The following is a 25,183-nucleotide window of genomic DNA, read 5'->3' as shown; positions in this document are numbered from 1 at the left end:
TTCAGCAGTTCTTCATCAATCCAAATACATTTTGCATTAATATTTTTGTGATGTTGTGGGATAGCAATGAATTACTACTACTGATTTCATCCAGAAAAGTGACCTAGTATCTATGTTGTGTTCAGCCACTATTCAGTATATAGAAAGGAATCAAAAGAAATTCATGGGTTGTAGATTTTTTTTAAAAAAAAACTATGACTAACAATTTATTGGAATATGCACTTGTCTGATAAAACTGTAAATAAAATAAACTGCTGTTCTACTAGAATAATGTATCCAGATTAATGTAATGCTGCTGAATATTAAAGGTTCTACTCACCAGCTACTTGTGTATGTGAATCCTACAAATGGCAGATGATGGCCAGAAAATGCAGTGTGTGTAGGAGGGGGCATCGTCTCCTAGAAAATGAAAGAACAAGTGCTTGAAAAAAAGCGGATGCATTTGAATATAGGGTACAATTAATCATTACCTAATTTTTCACCCCAGGTTATGTCAGTTGGCTCTGGCACAGAAGCACCACCTCTTTGCTTCTCTTTGAGAGTTGCAATGCTATGATCCATGACGTGGAAAGAGCACCACAGAGCTAACATGTATGACTTGCTTGACCCTTTTGGGTACTGAAGTACTCTTTTTGGTCCAGGAAGCCAAAATGTTAGCACTTCTTGAGAGCTAGCAAGCACCCAGCCTGAAGATAGAGCATACTATAGTGCTGTGTCTGTAGGCTTTGTCTCTCCCACCTTGGAAGGCTGCAGGTAATTTTTAAAATATTATATTTATATTGCTGTTTTAAACAGTCATTGCAACTCAGCAAGTGTCAACAAACTATCAAAACATATGATTTTCTTTAAAAACCTCTGAATTTTTCTTTACCTTTAAGAAAAATGTGTGTTTTTGTAGATTAGACAAAACCTTTACATTTTACCTAACATTTACATGCTATACTCTGGAAGAATTCAGAGAATGAAACAAAAATGTAAGTCTTGGAGAAGCTGCTCATGTGACTTACAGAATTCTTTAAGCAATCATCATCCACATCAAAGTTTGATGTATCTGTTGGACTGCTGACTTCAGGGATATAAGGTGCTTCGCAGTTTCGAATGTTATCCCAGTCAATCCCTGCAAAGAATGGATGGCTCTTAAAGTCTTCTATCCCATTTTGCCCAAGTCTATGCTCTCTGCTGCAGATGAGCCTTCGAACTAGGTCCTTGGCATTTTCAGACACATCTGTCACTTGGGGAGGAAATTGAAATCTTTCCTTAAAAGAAAGAAAGGGAGAAAAAATAAAATAAAATTAGGTACACAGCAAAAAGTCGTAAGTAACTTAGTGCTGTAACTAGAAGGACAAGGTATCATAAATAGGGTACTATTGTAACTAGAAGGTTGCCTCTTTTCTAGCACTGCTACAGTCATGTTTCCATGCCTGCACCAAGCAATCACCACATAAAATCTGGCAATAAAAGTGAGGTTAAAGCTTTATTTATGCAGGTTAAAGTTTTATTTATACAAGGAAGACTCATGGGAAGCTGATGGGACTTCATAACAGAAAAATGGTGTTGCTATCCAAAATCCAGAGATCTATATCTACTGAGATTATTTTATATATGAATATTTTCCTGTATACAACTCTACTATTCAGTTAATTATCCAAGTCACTTCTAAATGTAACACAGCCAGGATATGTTGATATGCAGTGATCAAACAACTGCCACCATGCTCAAGCCATAAGCACCAAATTATTTTATCTAGAACTACAGTATATCAGGGGACGGTGTTTGGCCAATTCTGGATAGTGATCAGGTTCACATACTGGAAATGCTATTAATTCCAACCCCTATCCTTGGAGGTCCAAGCACTTCAGTGGCACAAAGCATTTTCACCAGCTAAGACTGAGGCACCAGCTGCAGGCTTTCCTGCACCATGTTGGTCTGGCCAGTTAGTCATGGTGTGGTATCATTCTTTTTGGATTACTGCAACACATTTCATGGGAGTTGCCCCATCCTGCCCAAAGATTATTCAAAGATTATTCAAAGAATCCAGCCAGTACAAAATACAGCAACTAGGTCACTAATGGGTCTGGGCACATGGATATACCTCACCAATTTTAACCCAACTACATTGGTTCACAGTCAATTTCTGTGCCCAACTCAAGGTGCTGATTTTAACTTTTAAAGTCCTAAATGATTTGGGAACAAGATACTTGAGGGATTACCTCTTCCCATATAAACTTGCTTGGCTACTACAATTTGACTCAGAAGTCTTTCTATGGGCACCTCTACCACCCAAATGACGCAGGTAAGTGACTTGTTAAAAGCCATTTTGGTAGTGGAGCCTCAATATTGGAATGTTCTTCCCAAGGAGCTTTGGTGTAACTCTTGATCTCTTTTCAGTACCAGGTGAAGACCTTGCCCAGGCCTTTTACATGTTCAATTGTTACTGATCAATTTATCTGGATTTTAGTAATGCTGCTTCTCTATTTTCTTTTGTCTTATTGTGTTTTTATAAATTGTTTTGTCTTTAAACTGCTTAAAAAGCAAAAACTGACTTTAAAATAGGGATATAAAATGATAGAGTATAAAGATTTGATACATCTACAAAAATTAGACAAACATGTTAAAAGCAATTAAAAGCCACATTCACATGTTTTAATCAGCATATTCTATTGGTAAAATTGTGAAGACAAGCAACTTAAAAACAATATAGCATTGAGCAGAAGAATGGTTGGTTCTTTGGATTACCTACACAAAAGACAGATCACTCACTTTGTGGTTCATTATCTTTCCATAGGTCTCCACCAGGGACTCTGCATAAAAGGGTGTTTCTCCATAAAGCATTTCATACATGCAAACACCAAGGGACCACCAGTCACACTCAGGGCCATATTTCCCTTTTCCATCTTCCATGGCTTGCAGGATTTCTGGAGAAATGTAGTCTGGTGTTCCAACTGCTACTGAAGACTGCACCTGCAGAGATTATCAATTCTGTGATTAAGAATGATCTAGAGCATTCTTTTGTGTGAGAGAGTGAAAATTTCTTAGTAGTGGGCATGAGGTGATGGAGGCAAAGGTGGCAAAAAGATTTTACAACAGGCCATATTCAAGAGACAGAGAAGGCTCACTAGCATTTAGCAGTGCTAGAAGTACTAGCATATAACAGCAGCTCTGATGACAGGTGGGATTCTGCAGGTGCTCATGCAGGTAGTTAACTCAGTAGCTACCTCTGGATCATCTATCACTGGTGCATACTGCCCATTGGATATGGTTAGAATGAACAAAGAGTTTCTTCCTCTTTGAATTTCCTGCTCTAGATCATACATGATCTAGAAACTGGAGTAAAAAGCGCAATTGCCAAGTATGCAGACAACAACTATTCAGGGTGGTAAAATCCAAAATGGATTGTGAGAAGCTCCAAAAGAATATTTCCAAACTGGGTGAGTGGGCAACAAAACATGATTCATTGTAAATAAGTGTAAAGTGATGCACACTGAGCCGAAAAATCCCAACTTCACATATACACTGATGGGGTCTGAACCAGGAATGGGATCTTGGAGTTGGGGTGGATAACTCAAGGAAAACATCAACTCTGTGTGCAGCAGCTATGAACGGCAAATTCTATGCTAGAATCATTAGGAAGGGGATTGAAAAATAAAACTATTATAATGCCATTATAAAAATCTATAGAGCAGCCAAATTTGGAAGACTGTATACAGTTCTGGGTCACTGCATCATAAAAGGTATTATAGAACTGGAAAAGGTGCATAAGAGGGCAACCAACATTATTAGGGGGCTAGAGCACCTTTCTTATGAGAAAAAGCTACAACATTTGGGGTTTTATAATTTAGAGGGGAAAGGCAAATGATTTTTTTAATAACAAGTAATACACCACTGTTGGGCTTGGATTCTGTACTTAATTACCAGGACCAGAAGAGTCAGTATTGCTACACAACAGGAAAGAGATTCAGCATATGGATTCAGGCCAATGTTTATATTATTAGACCTATTTTAAAGAAGCCTGCATTAGATAACTCAGAGTTGAGCAACTATAGGCCTGTCTCCAACCTCCCATGGTTGGGCAAGGGTGGTGGCCTCCCACGGTTGGGCAATGGGCAATTGAGAGGGTGGTGGCCTCTCAGCTCCAGGCGGTCTTTAAGGAAACAGATTATCTAGACTCATTCCAAACTGGCTTTTGTGTGGGCTATGGGGTGGAGACTGCCTTGGTCGGCCTGATGGATGATCTCTAATTGGGAATTGACAGAGGGAGTGTGACTCTGTTGGTCCTTTTGGATCTCTTGATGGTTTTCGGTACTATCGACCATAGTATCCTTCTGGAACAGGCATCCCCAAACTGTGGCCCTCCAGATGTTGCTGAACTACAACTCCCAGCATCCCTAGACACAATTTTTTGTGGCTGGGTATGCTGGGTGTTGTAGTTCAGCAACATCTGTAGGGCCAGTTTGGGGACGCCTGTTCTGGAACATCTGAGAGTGTTGGGGGTGGGAGGTACTGTTTTACAGTGGTTTTGCTCCTACATCCCGGACAGATTCCAGATGGTGTCGATTGAAGGCTTTTGCTCTTCAAAATCTGAGGCTATGTGTGGTGTCCATCAGGGAACCATACTGCCTCCAATGCTCTTTAACATCTACATGAAACCGCTGGGAGAGATCATCAGGGGATTTACTGTGGGGTGTTATTAGTATGCTGATGACACCCAGATCTACTTCTCCATGTCAACATCATCTGGAAATGGCATAAACTCCCTAAATGCCTGCCTGGAAGCAGTAATGGGTTGGATGAGGGAGAATAAACAGACTAAACCAGATAAGACAGAGGTACTTATTGTGCGGGATCAAAACTCAGGAGATGAGTTTGATCTGCCTGTTCTGGATGGGGTCACACTTCCCTGAAAGGAACAGGTGCGCAGTCTGGGGGTGCTTCTGGATCCAGTGTGTGTCCCAGGTTGAGGCAGTGGCCAGAGGTGCCTTTTATCAGCTTCGGCTGATATGCCAGCTGCATCAGTTTCTTGAGATAAACGACCTCAGAATAGTGGTACATATAGTGGTAACCTCCAGACTGGATTACTGTAATACACTCTATGTGGGGCTGCCTTTGTATGTAGTCCGGAAAGTCCAGTTGGTACAGAATGCAGCTGCCAGGTTGGTCTCTGGGTCATTTTGGAGAGACCACATCACTCCTTTGTTGATAGAGCTACACTGGCTACCAATAGGTTTCTGGGCAAAATACAAAGTGCTGGTTATAACCTATAAAGCCCTAAACAGCTTAGGTCCTGGGTATTTAAGAGAACGTCTTCTTCATTATGAGCCCCACCGCCCATTGAGGTCATCTGGAGAGGATGACCACACAAGGACAGGCCTTCTTGGTTGCTGCCCAGAGACTGTGGAATGCGCTCCCTACTGAAATACGATCCTCCCCATCTCTGGCAATTAAAAAAAATACACTTGAAAACCCACCTCTTCAGCCAAGCTTTTTCACCTTTTAAAATTTTAAAGTTTTACTCTCTTTAATTTTTAGACTGCCTACATTGTTTTAAGATTTTTGTGTATGTTTTAACTTGTTTTGTGTTATTGTTAACTGACCAGAGACGAAAGTTTGGGATGTGTACAAATTTGACAAATAAATAAATAAATGCCAGTGCCAGAAGCCTCTGAGTCAAGATGGGTGGAAATGAAGTTCTCGGTTGCAAATGAAACACAGATATAGTGGGCATAACGGAAACATGATAGAAAACCAGTGGGGCACTGGCGCACGCACATACACACACACACACACACACACACACACACACACACACACACACACAGAGTTTATATATTATAGGAAACAAACTCTGGCAAAAGAAATGCAAAGAGTTAATAAGGGAGAAGTAAAGAGAGTTTTAGGAACATTTAACTAAAATCATCAAGGGGAATAACAGAAACTTTTTAAAATACATCAGAAGCAGGAAATCTGCCAGGAAGGCAGTTGTACCATTAGATGATGATGGAGTAAAATGGATTATTAAGGAATATATGGAGATTGCAGAGAAACTAAATTAGTTTTGTGTCTGTCTTCATGGCAGAGGATACCAAGAGTTTACCTGAACCGAGCTACTCAGGGACAGAGGCTAAAGAACTGTCAGATAAAGGTGACAAGAGATGACGTTTTAAACTGTCTGAACAAATTAAAAATTAACAAATCACCAGAGCCAGATGGCATCCACCCAATAATCCTTAAAGAACTCAAATGTGAAATTGCCAACCTCCTTGAAAAAATATGCAACTTATCCCTACAACTGTGCTCTGTACCACAGGACTGGAAAGTAGCCAATGTAACATTGATTTTCAAAAAGGGATCCAGGGGGATGCGGGAAATTACAGGCCTGTTAACGTCTGTTCCAGGCAAACTGATGGAAAGCATTCTCAAAGATAAAATTGTTAAGCATACAGAGGAAGAGGCCCCATGGAAGAAGATCCAGCATGGTTTCTGCAAAGGTAAATCTTGCCTCATCAACCTTTTGGAGTTTTGAGAATGTCAACAGGCATGTGGATAAAAGTGATCCAGTTGACATAGTATGCCTGGAATTCCAAAAAGATTTCGACAAAGTTCCTCATCAAAGACTCTTGAGAAAACTTAGCAGTCATGGGATAAGGGGACAAGTTCATGTGTGGATTGCTAACTGGCTGAATGACAGGAAACAGAGGATAGATATAAATGGACAGTTCTCTAAATCAAATAAATGTATATAAATCAAATAAATAAATAAAGTATAGTATATAAATCCATCCATCCATCCATCCAATAAATAAATAAATGGAAGAAAGAAAGAAGCAGAGTCCCCCCAGGGATCTGTACTGGGACCAGCAGTGTTTTCTCTAAGGCGTGCGTGCGTGCGTGCGTGCGTACGCTCACCTATTTTATTATGTCCACTCAGTTAATTTTAGATCCCACACAGGTTGAATAAGGAAGGCCCTACTCTGAATGCCTTGATACTGCCACACAGGAACAAAACTCATTCCATACACAGATGAAAAAAGTAAGAGAGAACACTAGGGACCAGTGCTTTTTAATTTATTTATAATTGATCTAGAATATGGGGTAAGCAGCGAAGTGGCCAAATTTGCAGATGACACCAAGTTATTTAAGGTAGTGAAATCCAAAACAGATTGTGAGGAGCTCCAAAAGGATCTCTCCAAATTGGGGTAGCGGGCAACAAAATAGCAAATGCAGTTCAGTGTTAGAAAGTGTAAAATGATGCATATTAGGGCAAAAAACCCAAACTATACATATACGCTGATAGGATCTCAGCTGTCTGTGACTGACCAGAAGAGGGATCTTGAGATTGTGGTGGACAGCTCGTTGAAAGTGTCTACTCAATGTGTGGCAGTTGTGAAAAAGGCCAATTCCATGCTTGGAATCATTAGGAAGGAGATAGAAAATAAAACTGCTGTGGACAGTGCTGGTCACCATACTTCAAAAAGTGCATTACAGAATTGGAAAAGATGCAGAAGAGGGCAACCAAGATGAACAAGGGCCTAGAGCACCTTCCTTATGAGGCAAGGCTACAATACCTGGGGCTATTTAGTTTAGGAAAAAAGACAACCGAGGGGAGACACGATAGAGGTCTATAAAATTATGCATGGTGTGGAGAGAATAGAGAGAATGTTCTCCCTCTTGCATAACACTAGAACTAGGGGTCATCCCATGAAACTGATTGCCAAGAAATGTAGGACCGACAAATGGAAGTACTTTTTCCACACAACACATAATTAACCTATGGAATTCTCTGTCTAGATGGTTTCATGAAGGGTTTAGAAAAATTCACGGAAGACGAGTCTATCAGTGGATAGTCTGAGGGCTACAGACCACCTCAAAGCCTAAGACGCAAGATGTCTCTCAATACCAGTAGCATGGGAGCAATAGCAGGAGAGAGGGCGTGCCCCTAGCTCTTGCCTGTGGGCTTCCCCAGTGGCATATGGTGGGCTACTGTGTGAAACAGGATGCTGGACTAGATAGACTTTGGACCTGATCCAGCAGGGCTATTCTTATGTTCTTATTAGAGCCAAGGACAGTGTTGACTTGATATACAACAAGCCAGAAGAGCAATGCCTCATATTGATATAAGTTTTAAGAAAAAATTACAGGACCAGGTGACCTTGAAGTTCTTCCAGCACCATAAAAAATGGCCAAGGATGAAGCTTGATAACAGGAAGCTGCTCAGGAACCACAGAGTGGTCAGCTATTGATCCTACATGAACATGTGTAATCGTTCACTGCAATTAAGAACAACTAGCTGAACCCGCACAGAGCATCTGCATGGTAGTTTACTTCCTTTTTGGGTTTAGTTGGGAGAATTCGTTTGGCTGGCCCTCCCACAGCTCTCTCGCTTGCGCTGTCTCTCCCTGCCCCCGTGCACCTCTTTCGCTCACTCTGTCTCTCCCCCCGCGCCTCTCTCGCTCGCTCTGTCTCTCCCCCCGCGCCTCTCTCGCTCGCTCTGTCTCTCCCTCCTCCATGCCTCTCTCACTCACTCAGTCTCTCCCCCCCCCCCGTGCCTCTCTCTGTGGTCAGCCGCCCCCTCTCTGTGGTTGGTTTTCTCCGCCTTTCCTTCCCTTTTCCTTTCCTTTTCTGTTCCCGAGTCTGCCGATTCCCACCTCCCTCACTGCTGTTCCCAGTCCCTCCCCAGGCAATGATTCCTCCTTTTCCCTCTGCCTTTCCTCCTTTCTTCTTCTGTCTCCTGAGTCTGCAGATTCTGCCTGCCATCCCTAGCTCACTGCCCCTCCCTTCCCAAGGCATTAAGCAATCATGGCTTCAGGCATCCGCACGGCTCTGGACACCTCCGGACGTAGTTCTCAACTCAGTCGTCCGTAAGCGAATTACATATATAGATTCTACAGTGCAGAAAACACATGCTATGAATTGACAACAAACAGAATCGATAAATCCAGCACCACATAACAGTGTGCCTTCAGGTCACTTCTATTTTGTGTAGAAATATTAGACTGTGTAGGAAGGAATAAAGAACTACCTTTCATACCGAATCACAGGACCTAATGCGAGCTCTATTACAAAGTTTTAGGACTGACTAGTATCTGAGATATCCTATCCATGATAGCAAGAGCAGGGATGTGTGGAACCTGTTCGATTACGAACCAGACTGCTGCGAACTGGACTGATTTGAGAGAGAAATGCTTTGGACTGGGGCACACTGGTTCATCGACCAGTCCAGCCCAGCTGATCTGTTTGACCAAACCAGTTCACATACACATGGTTCAGTCCAAATTCAGTTCAAATTCAGACCAAACTGCACCAAATGGCCCGTGCACAACCGTAAGCGGGAGGCTGGTCTTTCTGATAAGGGCTGTGTTGAGCAGCTGACAGCCAGACTAATTCTCCAACACACATTGTGTGAAGAAGGAGAACAATTTTTGATGATCTTCTTTTCGTTCTTCAACCACTGAGGGGCCCCCAACCCTCAAATTATAGTTCCAGGAGACACAGGCATCTGTGGAAGGAAGGAGATTGTGCCAAAAATTGCATGTCCCTCTTGTGCAATGCAAAATACTAGCCTCTCAGTGGAGAGTTAGTTTTCAGATGTCATGATCCAACCCAGACAGCCATCTTTATGCCTATTCATGCACTGTTTTTTTAAATCAGATGTCCTGCCTTCTTTCCATGCCAACATAATCTGACAGAATGGAGCAGAGCAATGGTTAGAAAGTGGATCTGGAGTGGGGAGAACAGAGTTCAAATTCCAGCTCAGCTACAAAGCTTACTGGGTGACCCTGGGCCAGTCACCACCCAGTACTGGCAGTTTTGCATATCTGTGATTGGGTAAATTGACACTGAACCTAGGCATATGCAGGGGGTGGGGGGTGGAAAACAGGCAAAAAAGGGTTAAATCTGTATCCATGAGTTCAGGATGGCCGGAAATGACCTCTGAGGTGATTTCTGACTGCCATTTTGTGGCTCGTTTAAAAAACCAAAATGTAATTTTTCACCAAAAAATGGGGGAATTGGGCCTCTTGGGGGGCATCGCTGTACATATGGGAACCCTGCAGAGATTGGTAGAGCACTCTGTATTATTTTTACCAATTATTTTTACCAATTTTTGCTTTATTTTGACCTCCCCACTCCAGGAATCTAATCCTGGGTCGCACTGACTCAATGCCTTGGTATCCGCGGTTGTAGCAGAGAACGGAACCCCCAAGGATACTGGGGTTTTGCTGTATGTGTTTCATTATCAGAAACTACAGTGGCAAGAAAGGGGCAGAAAATATTATTATTTATAGTATTAATATTACTATTTAATAATATTAATATTATTATTTACATTATTATTTATGTACTTCTTTTCAACAGAAAAGTTCTCAAAACATTTTACAAAAAATAAATAGGAATGATTCTCTGTCTGCAGTGCAAAGAAAAGAAAAAAGAAAGGAAAGGCTGAAATTATATATAAGCAGTATCCTTTTTCCCCCCTAATTTACCGTTCCATCTTCCATCAATTTCAGACAAGAACCAAAATCTGCTAACCGAATATGTCCATTCATATCCATTAGGATGTTGTCCGGTTTGATGTCTCTGAAAACAAAATTCATTTGTATTATATTTCATGTTAACTTTCATTATTTTTGGATAATTAATACCAGTATAGAAAATATTGACCTCCATGGACCAATAGCCTGATTCAGTATGAAGCACCACGTATAATGAAGATGGCATATACCATCTATGGCTTTGTAAACTTTATAAACAATTAACATTTTAAAAACCCATTTCTGACCAATAACTGGGGAAACTGTTTTAATCGAGCAAAGGTTTTTTAACTGATTAATAATTAAATCAACTAAGCATTTCAGCCACACTTTAATGATATCTAATAACATTCTAAAACTATTTAAATGCACTTGCTGAGATGTAACTATATGAATTTCAAAACGGGTAGTTTGTGTTACACTTAACTTATACACACAATCTCGAAAACAAATGGAAAGTTATTCTCTATCGTATGTATTAATTCAATACACATTTTATTAAAGCATGGTCTGATTAAAAAAACAACAACCATGTACTATTGTAAAGTTTCAGTTAAAAAGCAGGAAAGGTCCAATGAAAAACATTTATTATTCACATGATTTCCGTACAAGTCATCAAAGAATTGAGAGAAATGTAATTTAATGTTTTCAGATATTACTGAATCGAGCATACAGAATGTTTGGCAGTATAATGGCAAGTTGCTGTGTTACACATTGCTAGCAGCTAGATCTATACAGCTAACATTCAATTATAATGCTGAAATAACTCAGATTTTAAGACCAATGGCCTACATGACTGTGTAGCATTCCACCTTCATAACAGTTTGCTACAGCAGCCCCGATGCTGTTCAAAACAGGCAGTTGCGCTAGCACTGTTTCTACACTATTCCCTATGATTGCAAATGGGGGAAACTGCCAAAGTGTTGCTAACAAAACCACCCGTCCTGGCCAGTGTTGGGGCTGCGTTTTGCATTTGCACAGCTTTATGGAGGTTATGCATCATGTCAGCCAATGCAACCATTGCTGGTACAATTAGAACCAACATTTACCAGCTGGCATTTTACCTGGCTCTTCAGGACCCATATGCTTTCAGTCCTGTTCAGTGAAAGCATCTAGACTCCAGTATTTACTTCTTCAAAAAGATAATTTCCAAAACAGCCACAGGAAACTGTATCGTTTTCTATACAGAAAGGCTGGTGTGATAATCTATTGCTATTTAAATGTATTCTATAAAGTAGACACATTTACATATTCTTGTAACTCCAGCCTTACCTTAGCAGAATTAGCAAGAGCTACAAATATATTCAACGGGGGGGGAGTCTTTCCCCTTTCAGTCTGATTGGATTGCATAATCTAATTTAAGAGAACATTTTAGGAACATAGGAACATAGGAAACTGCCATATACTGAGTCAGACCATTGGTCTATCTAGCTCAGTATTGTCTTCACAGACTGGCAGCGGCTTCTCCAAGGTTGCAGGCAGGAATCTCTCTCAGCCCTATCTTGGAGAAGCCAGAGAGGGAACTTGAAACCTTCTGCTCTTCCCAGAGCGGCTTTATCCCCTGAGGGGAGTATCTTGCAGTGCGTCATGAACTCCACTGCATATTAAGATCATCAGGAGAGGTCTTGTCATGGGCATGCTGGAAGACTCCGAGGAGGAATTGGAGGTAGAGACAGAGCTGACAGCAGAGGAGGGTGGGCAAGGACCAGAGGTTGCAAAGGAGAGTGGGTCTGATGAACAAGGAGTCGAAGATGAGTTAGAGCTGGGTGAGGCAGCTCTTGTGGAGGAGGCGCAACCAGTCTTAGCTGTGGAGAGGCGCCGATCCAAGAGACAGCAAGAGCTAAGAAGTCACATGCGTAGAATAACAGGCAAAGCTGCGGACTCAGCAACTCTTAATTAACAACACCGGGGGCTCAGCCTATTTAAGATGCCTGTAACATAGCTACCCTGCTGATAGCAACAACTGTTTCCTGCGAGCTAATCGGCTGTGTTCCTGTATTGCCTTGACCGAGTTTGGACCCTGGACTGTGTTGACCTTGCCTGTGGATTTCGCTTTGGGTTTGTTAGATTTATTGGACTGACTCGGACTGGGCCTGGTTTTGAGAATCTATTCCTGTTGGATTTTGCTGTTCTGCTTCTGCCTCTGTTGCGCTTTGTCTGGCTAGCCTGACAGATTTACGACAGGTCTGTCTGCAGTTGCCACCAGCTCATCTGGTGACTATGCAGGGACGGGCCTTCTCAGTTGCTGCCCCGATGCTTTGGAACGTGCTCCCTGTTGAAATAAGAACCTCCCCATCTCTGACAATTAAAAAAAAATCTTTAAAGACACATTTGTTCACCCAGGCTTTTAATTAAATACAATTTTAATAGTTTTAACTTCATTTTAAAAATATTGTTTTAAGGTTTTAAATTGTTGTAATGTTTTAACTTTTTGCTGTCATTAATTTTAACCAATGTTTTAATTTCTTTTTTGTCATTTATCGGTTTTAACTAATGTTTTAACTTTTCTGTTTTTGTTGTAAACTGCCAAGAGACATAACTTTTGGGCAGTATAAAGATATGATAGATAGATAGATAGATAGATAGATAGATAGATAGATAGATAGATAGATAGATAGATAGATAGATAGATGAGCAACTAGTTTTTCATAATCGGGCTGACGTGGTTTGTATTATAGAAACCTGGCTGGGTCATGATTGCGATGTTGCCTTATCTGAAATCTCTACACTAGGTTTCTGTGTGTTCCATCAGCCCCAAAACCTTGGTCGGGCAGGTGGAGTGGCACTGATTTATAGGGAAAATCTCACATTGATTAGGGGCCTTGCCCTGCAGGCAGCAGGTTGTGACTGCCTTTTCATGATGCTGGGTCTTTGCAATAAGCTTGGGCTGTTGCTTGCATACCGGCCGCCCTGCTGCCCGGCCTCAGCTCTTCCTGAACTTCTCGACCTTGCTGCAGGCCTGCTGGTTGAGAACCCCAGGTTTTTTATTTTTGAGGATTTCAACCTATCGGCCCTGGGCGAGGATTCGATGATAGCCTGGGATTTCATGGCCTCCATGGCAGCCATGGGATTGGCATAATAAGTCACAACTTATCTCTAGCCCGACTCATGTTGGTGGTCACACTTTAGACCTGGTTTTTGTCTCAGAGCAGTGGTGACATGATCTTAAAATGGGGACTTATCCATCTGTCCCTTGCCGAGGTCTGATCACTTCCTAATTCGTTTGCGGATTGCTGCTGCTCCTTCCCTTCTCAGGGGCAATGGACCTATTTGGATGATCCGCCCCAGGCGCCTTATGAATCCTGATAGTTTTCAAAGGGTGTTTGGGGAGTTTCCCATCAACCTGGTAGGCAACTCATCAGCGCTACTCGTTGAGGCCTGGAACATCGGGGCTACGAAGGCACTTGATGAGATTGCTCCTAAGTGACCTCTTAGGGCTCAGGGATCTCTTCTTCCTTGGTTCTGAGCAACTTTGAGAGATGAAGTGAGCCAAGAGACACCTAGAGCGCCACTGGAGGAATACTAAGGCAGAAGCCGACCGAGCACGGTTGCTTCCCCTTGTTCGGGAGTATACAGTGGTGATAAGGGTGGTGAAATCTACTCATTTCTCCACGCTTATTGCGTCAGCGGATTACCGTCCGTGGCAGCCCTTTTCCGAATCACTCGCTCTCTGCTGGGAAGGGATTATTCTGGTGATCTTCCATCTGGCCACTGTGACATGTTTGCCAAGTTTTTCACTGATAAAGTTGCTCGCCTTCCATCAGAGTTGGACTCCAATTGCTCGGTATCCATTGAGGTAATAGAGGCTGGGTCTTGTGATACTATCTGGGATACCTTTGAGCTTGTTGAGGCTGATGAAGTGGACAGGATTCTCACCAACATGGGCACAGTGACCTCTAGCCTGTACCCTTGTCCCTCCTGACTCGTTAGGACTGCAAGGGGGAATGTTCTTTCCTGGCTTCAGGAGATGGTTAATTATTCTTTGGGAGGAATTTGTTCCATCTATCTCACCTAAAGAAGTCTTCTCTCAACCCTGACAATCTGGATAACTATCGTCCAATCTCCAATCTTCATTTTCTTGGTAAGATTTTGGAGAAGGTGGTTTGTGCTCAGTTGATGAGAGTCCTGGAGGAAACTGATTTTCTGGACCCTTGCCAGTCAGGTTTCAGGCCGCAGCACAGCATTGAAACAGCATTGGTTGCCCTGTTGGATTACCTTTATTTTAACCTTGATGTAGAGAGCGCACCTCTCTTGGTTCTTCTTGTTCTCTCAGCAGCTTTTGATACCATCGACCATGCTATCCTTCTGGAACACTTAAGTGGGCTGGGCGTTGGGGGCACTGTTCTTCGGGGGTTCCGGTCCTATCTCACTGGGTGATTCCAGTCTGTGTCGATTGGGGGTGAGTGTTCCACTCCCTGGCCCCTTTCTTGTGGGGTTCCACAGGGCTCGGTCCTTGCTCCCATTCTCTTTAACATCTACATGAAGCCACTGGACCTGGTCATCCATCAGTATGGGATAGGTTTTCATCAATATGCTGATGATACTCAGCTTTATATCTCTACCCCTGGTCAAACAGGTGATGCGGTTCATGTGCTGGCTTAGTGCCTAGAGGATGTCAGGACCTGGATGGACCAAAACAAGCTCAGACTTAATCACTCCAAGACCGAGTTGCTCTTGTTCAGTTTGCGATCTGGCCAATTGCCATGTGTGAGTTAATCTCTTGATGGAGTTGCGCTTCATCATCTGGGGGGCCCCCTGGACTCGTGGCTCCTGCTTGAACAGCAGGTGGAGGCCATGGCCAGGGGTGCCTTTGGCCAGCTTCAGCTGGTTTGCCAGTTATAGCCTTTTCTTGACCAGCAGGCCCTGGCAACAGTAACTCATGCATTTGTTACCTCTTGCTTGGATTACTGCAATGTGTTTTACCTAGGGTTGCCTTTGAAAATTATTTGGAAGCATCAACTAGTCCAGAATGCAGCAGCCCACCTCCTCATGGGTGGCCATAGATTTGATAGTGTTACATCTCGTTTATGGTTGCTGCGCTGGTTGCCTGTTCACTTCTGGGTCCAATTTAAAGTGCTGTTTCTCACCTACAAAACCCTTATGGGCTTAGCACCTGCATATCTCTGGGATCGCCTCTCTCAGCCAGTTGTTATCTCATCCTGTGAGGTCTTCTCAGTTGGACCTCCTTAGTGTCCCGGGCCCTGGTGTAGTGTGTGGTGCCTGAGCCCATAGGAGGGCCATCTCTGTGGCCGCCCCTGTTCTTTGGAACACACTCCCCCCACCGATTTGTTCAGCCCCCTCCTTAGTGGCTTTTAAGGCCCTTCTCAAGACCTACCTTTCCCCCCAGGCTTTTGCCCTTTAAATTTCTTTTAAATCATTGCTATTGTTATTGTTCACTGCCTAGAGTCCATGGAGGACGGGGTACACAAGACATTTCAAATAAATAAATAAAATAACCAATCAATCCTAAGTAAAGCATATGCCACTTGATACTAGCATGAGAAGTCTGGTATTTTATTCTGCTTCCTCGCAACACCCATTTTCAAGGCTCCACTTTATCACACTGTAAACTGACACTCCCTCCTCCAGAGTATAAGACCTGTGAACAGTTCACTAGGAAGTGCACACACATGAATGCATGAAGTTCAAGTTGCCTCGGGCTTAGTTCCCACAGAAAAGGGACACAGAAAAACTACTGGTAGTGGTTGTTCCACTGAGCAAGATGTGTGCTTTCCAGCACTTGGTTACATGTGTGCAAATATTGTTATTACTATAGTACAGTTCAACTGGGATCAACGGTGCCTCAACCACCCAAATGACTTGAACTGCAAACTTTTGGGAGTTTATGCAAGCCTAATTATACACCGGATTGCAGCCTTTGTTTTTAGAACAGCACCCACTGAATTCTCTTCTATGGGTCACCAAGCATAAGTTCATTTCACACTGAAGGTTTAAAAGCAATTAATATATCATCAGGATCAAGGGAAAGGTTGTCACAAATTCTGAAAATCCTTCCACTGGTTTCCATAATGTGTGATTCACACCCCATATACCTCTGGCCTTTCAATTCAGCAAACCCGTACCCATTCTTATAAAGAGAACTCACAAATGTTACATTTTGGTATAATTTATTACAATTTGTTCCTAACCTCGTCCCCCCCCCCCCCCACACACACACAAAATATCTGCTTTTTGGTATCTGGCTTGCTTTATGAATTTTAAACCGCTAATAAGCCAAGCAACAACACAGAACTACATATACATTCACCAGCCAATATATGCATGCCTTGGGCATGCTCCACTACTAATGTTTATTCATAAAAACACACAGTACGAAATTTGGCCAGAGAATGTGTGCCCCGTCATGTTTCACTGCTCTTACAAAATAGTCTCTTGAATGGCATGCTAGCTTGATATACAAAAATGGAAAGGGAGGGAAGTGGCTGGCGGTGGGGGTGGGGAGGGTGTTGTGTGTCTAAAGTAGTTAATTTACAAAGCCACAACTTTTTAATTCCTTATCAATGACCTGGGAGAGATGTACAATAAAAGTGTACATGTATCTAAAAGTTCTAGGAATGACTATACAACCTGCTCTCTTACAAACACAGCATTTTAAATTAATTTTATCCAACACCTATACACTTTCTAGATTCTATTATCATGAAATGCCCAATTTCCACAACATTAGGCACCCCTAGCTCTTGGCTGCACCACTTTTCTAGCCCCAGAACACAACATAACAACAGAGCCAGCATGGTGTAGTGGTTAGAGTGCTGGACTAGGACCAGGGAGACCCGAGTTCAAATCCCCATTCAGCCATGAAACTAGCTGGGTGACTCTGGGCCAGTCATTTCACACTCAGCCTAATCTACCCCACAGGGTTGTTGTGAAAGAGAAACTCAAGTATGTAGTACACCGCTCTGGGCTCCTTGGAGGAAGAGCGGGATATAAATGTTAAAATAATAATAAAATAATAATAATATTCCTCTTCAATCTGCTGTCTAGCCCTGACAAAAATGTTCAGTCTGTCTTCCCCTACTACACACCTTGATTCCTTCCCAAAACCTCCTGTTGCCCAGAGTCTTATATTAGGCCATCTCAAAGATGATTTCCATCTACTTACTGAGCCTTGCCTAGGAGAAGACAGATTGTTCAAATGATGTGAAACAGAGCCAGCATCAGTCATGACAGACATAATCATGTATCAGGCAAGCAGTTGGTGAGCAAGGCCAACCACTATGTTACATCTCCCAAGAGGTTTCAAAAGCAGGCTTAATGCAGTTAACATCCACTTTATTTTATCTGGCTGTTTTCAGAATAGCAGAACTTGGCTCATTAAAGCAGGCCTGCTCAACTTAGCTCCGCCCCCAGTGGTTTTTGGACTACAACTCCCATAATCCCCAGCCACAGTGGCCAATAGCCAGGAATTATGGGAGTTGTAGGCCAACATCTACAGAAGGCCAAAGTGTGAATGGATCCCAACCAAACCTATAACCACATCCATTGCATTAATAGAATCACTTCAAACAGCAACCACTTCAGGAAATGCAGGAATAAAGCAAGAACCAGAAGCTTTATAGTTAGAGTGACAGAAGGACCACAAAGACAACAAGTGAGAATCCTATGAACTAAAAACACTGCCTTTGCTTTTAATAAAGAAGACTATGCTAAAATATGATCATATTAGCTTCTTTCAGAGAACAACATTTGTGGGAGTAATGAATGCATAGTGAGAGGAGCAGGATTGCAGAAGCAGGTCCTGCCCAGCTTGTGCACATTCATCTGAAAGGCCTGAAGAGATCAAAGGAGTGAGGGAATCTGTCCTAAGAAAGAGCACTAAAAGAATGGGATGGCCCAGAAAAGCAACAAAACAGATGGGAAGTTACGAACCGCATTTCTTATCTATGTTTTATGTAAATTGCCAATACATAATTAAATGAAATGTACAAATAGCCTGGTTTAATGAAAAGTTTCAGTTTTTCAACTAAAAAAACTGTTTTTCAACATTAAGACAGTGCACAGCAAAAGTAAGCTGTCACCACAAAATGGTGATCATAGATTAAGTCAAATGAATATCAGTACTGACCAAAAAGGAGGTACTAAGAAAATTATATTTCTCATTAAAATTTAAAAAGCCATTCTAAGGTCACAGCTTAGTAACATTTCTTCTTATTCCCCTTGATGCCTGTTGGAATTCTTTCCAACATGCATAAAGAGAAATTAGACAAAAATGTTACTAGCTGAATCTAATTTTTAAAGCTCAAGGAGTAGACAATCATGAGGAAATCAGACAGAGAATCTTTGGCTGAAACACAACAAATTGCAACAATTATAGTATTCATAAGCTCCTGCCATTCATTAATCAATGCTAATCCTGAATTACAATATTTAATTATTTGCAGAGCTTCCGTCTCGGTATCCTGTTTCCACAAGATTGTGATTGCATTATTTTAAAAGACTCCCAATCTAATTCCAGGTACAGTAAATAACACTACAGTATATTTTAGTTTCATTAGCATCTATTTCCTTTCATTTGTTACAGAGCAAAAGAGTGCTTGTGTAACTAGCAAAGTTGCACTATTGCAAGAAGATTACTTAGTTGCACTAAAAAGGGGGATTTGAAGAATTGCACTGTAATGCTCTTGTGCAAAAGTTCTGTATGAACCAAATGAGTCATGCCACTGGTTGCACTACCCCAAGCATGTCTGAAGTAAAAGAACACTAGTCTATAGAGTACAAGCTTTAATAATTTTAGATAGCTACAAGTTGCTTCTAAACCACTGGCAGTAGATTAAAGCCATCACATCAACCAGAGCAGCAGATTAAAGCCATCACCTCTAGCCTATCATACCATTTGTACAAATGAACCAATAGCAAAGGTTCTGTTTATGCTACATTTAGTTTCCAGTGACACTAAATGTCAGAAGTCATTACCACTAGTACTGATGTCTACCACATGATTAATTCAAGAGCCTGAAACAATATTAAACACACTTCCCTTCAAAAATTGAAAGAACAGCGTATTAGAAGCCAACTATTTATGTGATTTAACATTCTGCATTCCAGCATAATATTCATCTGTACAGTAGCAGGCCTGATGGAGAGGGTGAAAGCATTCTTGCATTTCAAATGTGCACAGCTGCCCAATATTATTCTTGATTCAGCCATCCTGCTAGTTGCCTTTCAACCTAGGCTTTGCATTCCTCCGAGGAAATTTTATACCGATAGCATGCTACAGAGGACTCACCCATTTGATTCAACAATTCAAAGGATTATGACTTCAAGCTACAGTTTCCATGCTGCAGTGCAGATTCTAAAATGCTAGTTATAACAAGCCTAGCTTCTACAGCTCTCACATCTTCTCACATGTTCAAGAAAAAACATATCCATGTACATTAATTTGTACTTATTTCTTAATATGGAGACTCTAACACGCAACTGCTATGACACAAGACAAGCATAAGAGAGATATACAGATCTATTTGGTGCCTGCCTGCCTGCCTGCCTGCCTGAAGTTGTGGTTTGTGAGACAGTGTTGTGGCAAGAAATTGACAGTGGCAGTTCAGCTGTGTGCATCATCTTTTCTTGGCGACTCCTGCAAGATGAGCTCCATGTCTGGCCTTGAGACTAATTTGAGCCTCACTCGCTGCTCTATTCCGCTCTGCAATCTGCATTGCAAAGTGCACTAAGTCAAAATGTGGCTGAAGTTGCTCTAGTTGATCTTATGGCTATGCTTGCTGCTAAGGTTGCTGCAGTGGCAGCAGTTGCAATGCTGAAGGAAGAAGGAGTCATAATTGTATGTGTGCAAGAGCAACTTGTGCCAATGATGTTACTGAAGCACAGGGACTGTAGCTGGCAGTAGACTGGATTCTGGGTCAGTGATTCTTTTTTGGTCATTTTTGGACTGTGTCTGAAAAAATGTGTGCTCTGTGTTGCGAAGGGCAGATTCCTTTTTACTGGGTGCTCCTAATCTGCAGTGTTCTGCAAGGCAGGGATGTAAGAATTTTTAATTTTTCTGTGAAACGTGCTTTGGGATTGTTTTAATGAAACGAGGTATATAAATTTAACAATAAATAAAATAAAAAATAAATTGCAAGTTGCAATGAAAAACTTGTCGTGTGCACTCTGCGAGTTCAGCTTGTTTTGGCCATAGGGAAGAATGGGGAACTTGAATTACACCATTGTTCCCCATGGGTAGCTCCTAGGGACACCAAAGTGGATTATGCGATAGGGCATGATGGGTGCTACCTACCACCCAACACACAAAAGAAATGGGCAAGTGGATGATTTTTAATACGATTTTAACTTTCCCCCCAAAACCCCCACAGGATCTTTGAGGGTGGGGAAATCTTTTTAATGTTAAAAACATTAAAAAGTTTTTTTAAAAATTGCCCACTTGCCCATTTATTTTGTGAGTTGGGTGGTAGGTAGCACCCATCATGCCCTATCACATAATCCACTTTGGTGTCCTCATGAGTACCCATGGGGAACAATGGGGTGATTCGAGTTTCCCCATTCTTCCCTATAGCCAAAACACTCCCATCCACCCCCTACAAACACACTAGCCCTGCTCTCTTATCATGCGGCAAGTCCCACACATGGGCTAGTCATTTCAGGGGAAAAGGCAAGAAAGATCTTTTTAGGACAAAAATCTTGTAAACTAAGTCCCACAGTACCATTAACCTAGATGGCTGAAAAGCAAAATGTATTTTCCTAAATACAGGCAAGTGAGAGACAATGTGGTAAAGTGGTTAGAGTAAGGGCAAATGGTTACAATAGTGGCTAATGGTGAGAGATGATGCAAGTTGTAATCCAGCAATAGCTGCAGGACCAAAGTTATATTACTTAATGTTAACAACACATTTTCAGTGACTCTATATAATTATAAGATAAAACCCAACAGTGGTTGGGGGAGGGCAGAGAAAATACTATAAACCTGGGTTAGAAAGTCAACCATATTTAGGATCCAAACCTAGTTATTGAAAATATAAGTAGATTTGTGGTAGTGGTATTAACAAGGAGTCTGCAGCATGGTCTAAAGATTAAATAATTAAAGTCTGCTAAATAAGGCTAATTCATGTGGGAGCTTTTAGACCCATGTGCAGTAGGAGTTGCTAGCTGGGAAAGGAGTAGAAGAAATAATCTCCTTAAGAATGTCATATCCATCTGTGGGTACCATCTGTCAATGGAATCCTAAAAGGAGAAGCTGCAGAGGAATCCAAAATATGCTCAGCTGTTATAATGTAAATTGTTATTTGATACTATATGCTCAGTACTGTATGTTTGTCTTTAGAAAGACTTTCACCTCTTTTACTTCTTACTAAATATAGGCTACATACCTTTTTCACTATTCTATTCTGGCACAACTAGTGAAGTACCCTCCCCTCCCCCCAGTTAAGAATGGAAGAACATCAGCATTGGTAGAGGCTAGGCAACAGATGAACCGATTCCTAACATCTTCATGTTGTGGCAATACAAAAAGGTACAGTCACTCACATCAGCATAACTCTGGATTAAGAAATGTTAGTCGTGACCACAAAACTGCCCTATTATTTTAATTTATTTTAATTAATTAATTAATTAAAATAAAATAAAATAAAATAAAATAAAATAATAAAACAAAACCATTTTCTTAGTGACATGAAACTGCCAGAAGCTGCATCTCTTAAAGGGAAAGAAACATGTGGGTCATTCATTTAAAAGAGATGGTGACTTAACACAGGCTGACATTCTGTGCAGTCTCCCATCAACAGTAAGGACCCACAAGGTCTGCTGTCCTGCTTAAAAGACAGCTCCGACAGTGTTGCAACAGACAGGGCTTCCGCAGAATGACTTTAAAGTGCTTCCAGGAAGCACCAGGAAAAATGGAAAGGAGCACTGCGCTGGCCAGAAGAGTTTTACATTCATCCACAGCAGTCTCACTGCAACACCATTGGGGCTGATTTTGAAGTTGCACAGCAGCCCTGGTGGGTCCTTACTGATAATGGGGTGGAAGAGCACACACATTGTATTGATAGCAGAATACAGAAAAATATGGCATTGTAAATCAAATCATGTGCTGCTCCGTTTTTTGTTTTTGTTTTAAAGCAAGTAATAATTTTACCTTGGAGTACAAATTAAAATTGTTTCAAATTGTAATAAATTACATTTCAATCCGATGAAGAGTGAATTAGGAACATAGGAAGATGCCTTATACCGAGTCAGATCACTGGTCCATCTAGCTTAGTATGGTCTACACTGACTGGTAGTGATTCGCCAGGGTTCCTGACAGGTTTTTCCATGCCCTATAGGGCAATGCCAGAGGCTGTGCTTGGAAACTTCTATATGCAAAGCAGATGGTCTACCACTGAGCTACGTCCCGACCCCTGACTCCCTAATTCATGATTATAGATTGATGGAACAGAATACTGTTGAAAAAGAAAATGGAAGCTGTAACACATTATAAATGGAAATATCCATGATATAAAAAGGAAACATTGTATATTCTGTTAGTCAAACCATCAAGACATAATCAGAACATGAACAATTGTTTTAATTGTTCAATAGTAACATTATTGTTGTTACATATTTGCTCTACAAGCTCTGGGAAGTTTTACTTTCCCAAGATACAGTCTGGGTGTTCACTTTTTCTCCACAATGAGGTGGGAGAGGCCTAAGGAAAAAAGTATATGAATCCACAGAAGCCCAAAGCCTGCACCCAATACTGGCTTTGGTATAAAGGTACAGAGACTATTACCATGTTAGATGGACTGGACAGGACTGGCTACAGGTTTCGGAGCAACATTTCTTCCATGGGTCCTCTCCTAGAGGCCCTTCCCACCCCCAAGGTTCATGGTGGGCTTACCTTCACAGAGGGAAGGGGAGGGGAAGCAACAATGGAGCAACTCTCTGGGCCAAGAGAGTTGCTCCACCATCACTAGTACACAAGACTATAGGCACAGAACGGGTCTTGGAGATAGTAATTTCTAAGGGCTGTAGGTCATCTGCCGCTACACAATCATGCCCTGAATCTCTGGAATAACAGATGTATGTGCAAAATACCAAATGTACTCTCAAGGCTTGAGACTTTATAATTCCTTGCTCTGGAACTTACTACACCACATACTTATTATTCCATAGAACCCCTTTTTCCTCCTTAAAGTGTTAAAACTGAACAAAATTCAAATCAAAAATAATCTGACAGAGATTAACAGAGAACGCAAAATAAAATCCCATTCAGTGAGCCCTACCACCCTTGCAATAATGTCTTCTAAAAAGCCATGCCCATTATACAGGTTACATGTTAATAGGATGTTGTGAGCCATCCCGAGCGGTAGTGTACTGGAGGAGTGGGCTATAAATATCTTTAATCATCATCATCAGTCACGTTGCTGATAAAATGTAATATTGTAAAACAAAAGAGCCCTGTGGGGGCAAGCTACATTTAGGTAACTTATCCTTCTTGGGGTGTGGGTGTGTGCGCATGGGGAGAATTCAGTTCTTCCACACCTATTGGTTAGAGTTATTTGTTCATTCTTAGATTTTACTCAGTGTCACATGTACAGATATCTGTTTGTCCATGCATTGTGGCATTAAAACAGTTCATCATGGTCCACAGGGAGCTGCTTTAAGTTTCCAAGGGACACTTTTTCAAGAAGATAGGGCAAGCCTCCTGATATAATTGCAGGAAAGGTTCCCAGGGCCTTTCTTCCCAAGGCATGTAAATACCTGCAGTGAGATCCACTCAGAAAGCAGAGGGAGAAATGGTGCCACTCACTACACAATAGGGATCTCTGCAGCTAGAGATTCTGCCAAAACTCTCCACAGAAAAAAGGCCAAGGCATTAAGAGTTGTTTAAAAGGGGGAAAGAATTATGAGCTACAGAGCAAAATGGCTGTAAAATGTTAATATTCATTCTACAGGTTTTAACTGCAGAAAATAATGATTTCTGCTGTTGAATGTCCTTATAAAATGGTTTAAAGTACCCATAATAAATATATTCATTTTTGTAACGTAATTAGCTCAAAGCTCGAAGCTAAAAGTATATGAGAGGATATTTATAGCTACTCTCTCTGTTGTACATTCCTTTTAATTACACAGCACTCCAAGGGAAAGAATACTAGATTTCATAAGTCTATACTGTACACCATACAAGAAGACTTGTGACCTTAAAATGTGTACCAAATGAGTCTTTTGTTTGTTTGAAACCTTCTCAAATAAAATTTGCACATTAGTTTCTGTGATCCTGGCTGTTTTTAGATTCTCACTGCTAACTGAGCACAAGGTATTTAGTTACTATAATGCTAGTAGGGTAAGGTAAGGCTTGTATGGCAATGAGAGAGGGATGAAAATATTCTGCTGCATCTTGTCAGGTGGAGCTTGCAATTCAGGCCTGATTAAGTAGATCACAAATCCATGCCACTTGGAATGTAATACCTGTAATCTATTGCAGGCTATACATAACCTATTCTTAACATGAACTTCATTAAACAAATTTTAGTTTTCTAAAACTGGATAAATTGTAAAGAATATCTATATTCTCACACACAATTACAATATTAGAGAATATTCTCAAATACAATTGCAAAGAAATACATTTAAATACAAAAAATACAAAAATAATGACTGCATAATAAGATAACTACTTTTTGCATAACAGAATGATCAGACACCAAACT

The 25,183-nt window shown here is 41.4% G+C and overlaps 1 protein-coding gene across 12 annotated transcripts in view; it reads right to left on the bottom strand.

Annotated features, from left to right (window-relative positions):
- Positions 1 to 25,183, bottom strand: part of CDC42BPA (CDC42 binding protein kinase alpha) — a 281,126-nt gene that overhangs the window by 131,752 nt on the left and 124,191 nt on the right. For all 12 annotated transcript variants that reach the window (XR_008319045.1, XR_008319037.1, XM_053307023.1 and 9 more), the window contains 4 exons: positions 10,479 to 10,572; positions 2,761 to 2,961; positions 1,008 to 1,256; positions 320 to 399 (listed from right to left, as the gene is read on the bottom strand). Coding sequence is in view for 10 of the 12 variants with exons in the window: in XM_053307023.1 (XP_053162998.1) it covers positions 320 to 399; positions 1,008 to 1,256; positions 2,761 to 2,961; positions 10,479 to 10,572 (624 nt within the window). In the remaining 2 variants the exon portion in view is untranslated. The remainder of the gene's footprint in view (positions 1 to 319; positions 400 to 1,007; positions 1,257 to 2,760; positions 2,962 to 10,478; positions 10,573 to 25,183) is intronic.

Source organism: Hemicordylus capensis, chromosome 1 (genome assembly GCF_027244095.1).
Source record: "Hemicordylus capensis ecotype Gifberg chromosome 1, rHemCap1.1.pri, whole genome shotgun sequence".
NCBI classification, from domain to species: Eukaryota; Metazoa; Chordata; class Lepidosauria; order Squamata; family Cordylidae; genus Hemicordylus; species Hemicordylus capensis.
The sequence above is the reverse complement of the archived record's forward strand: the minus strand, read 5'-3'. Positions and strand labels throughout refer to the sequence as shown.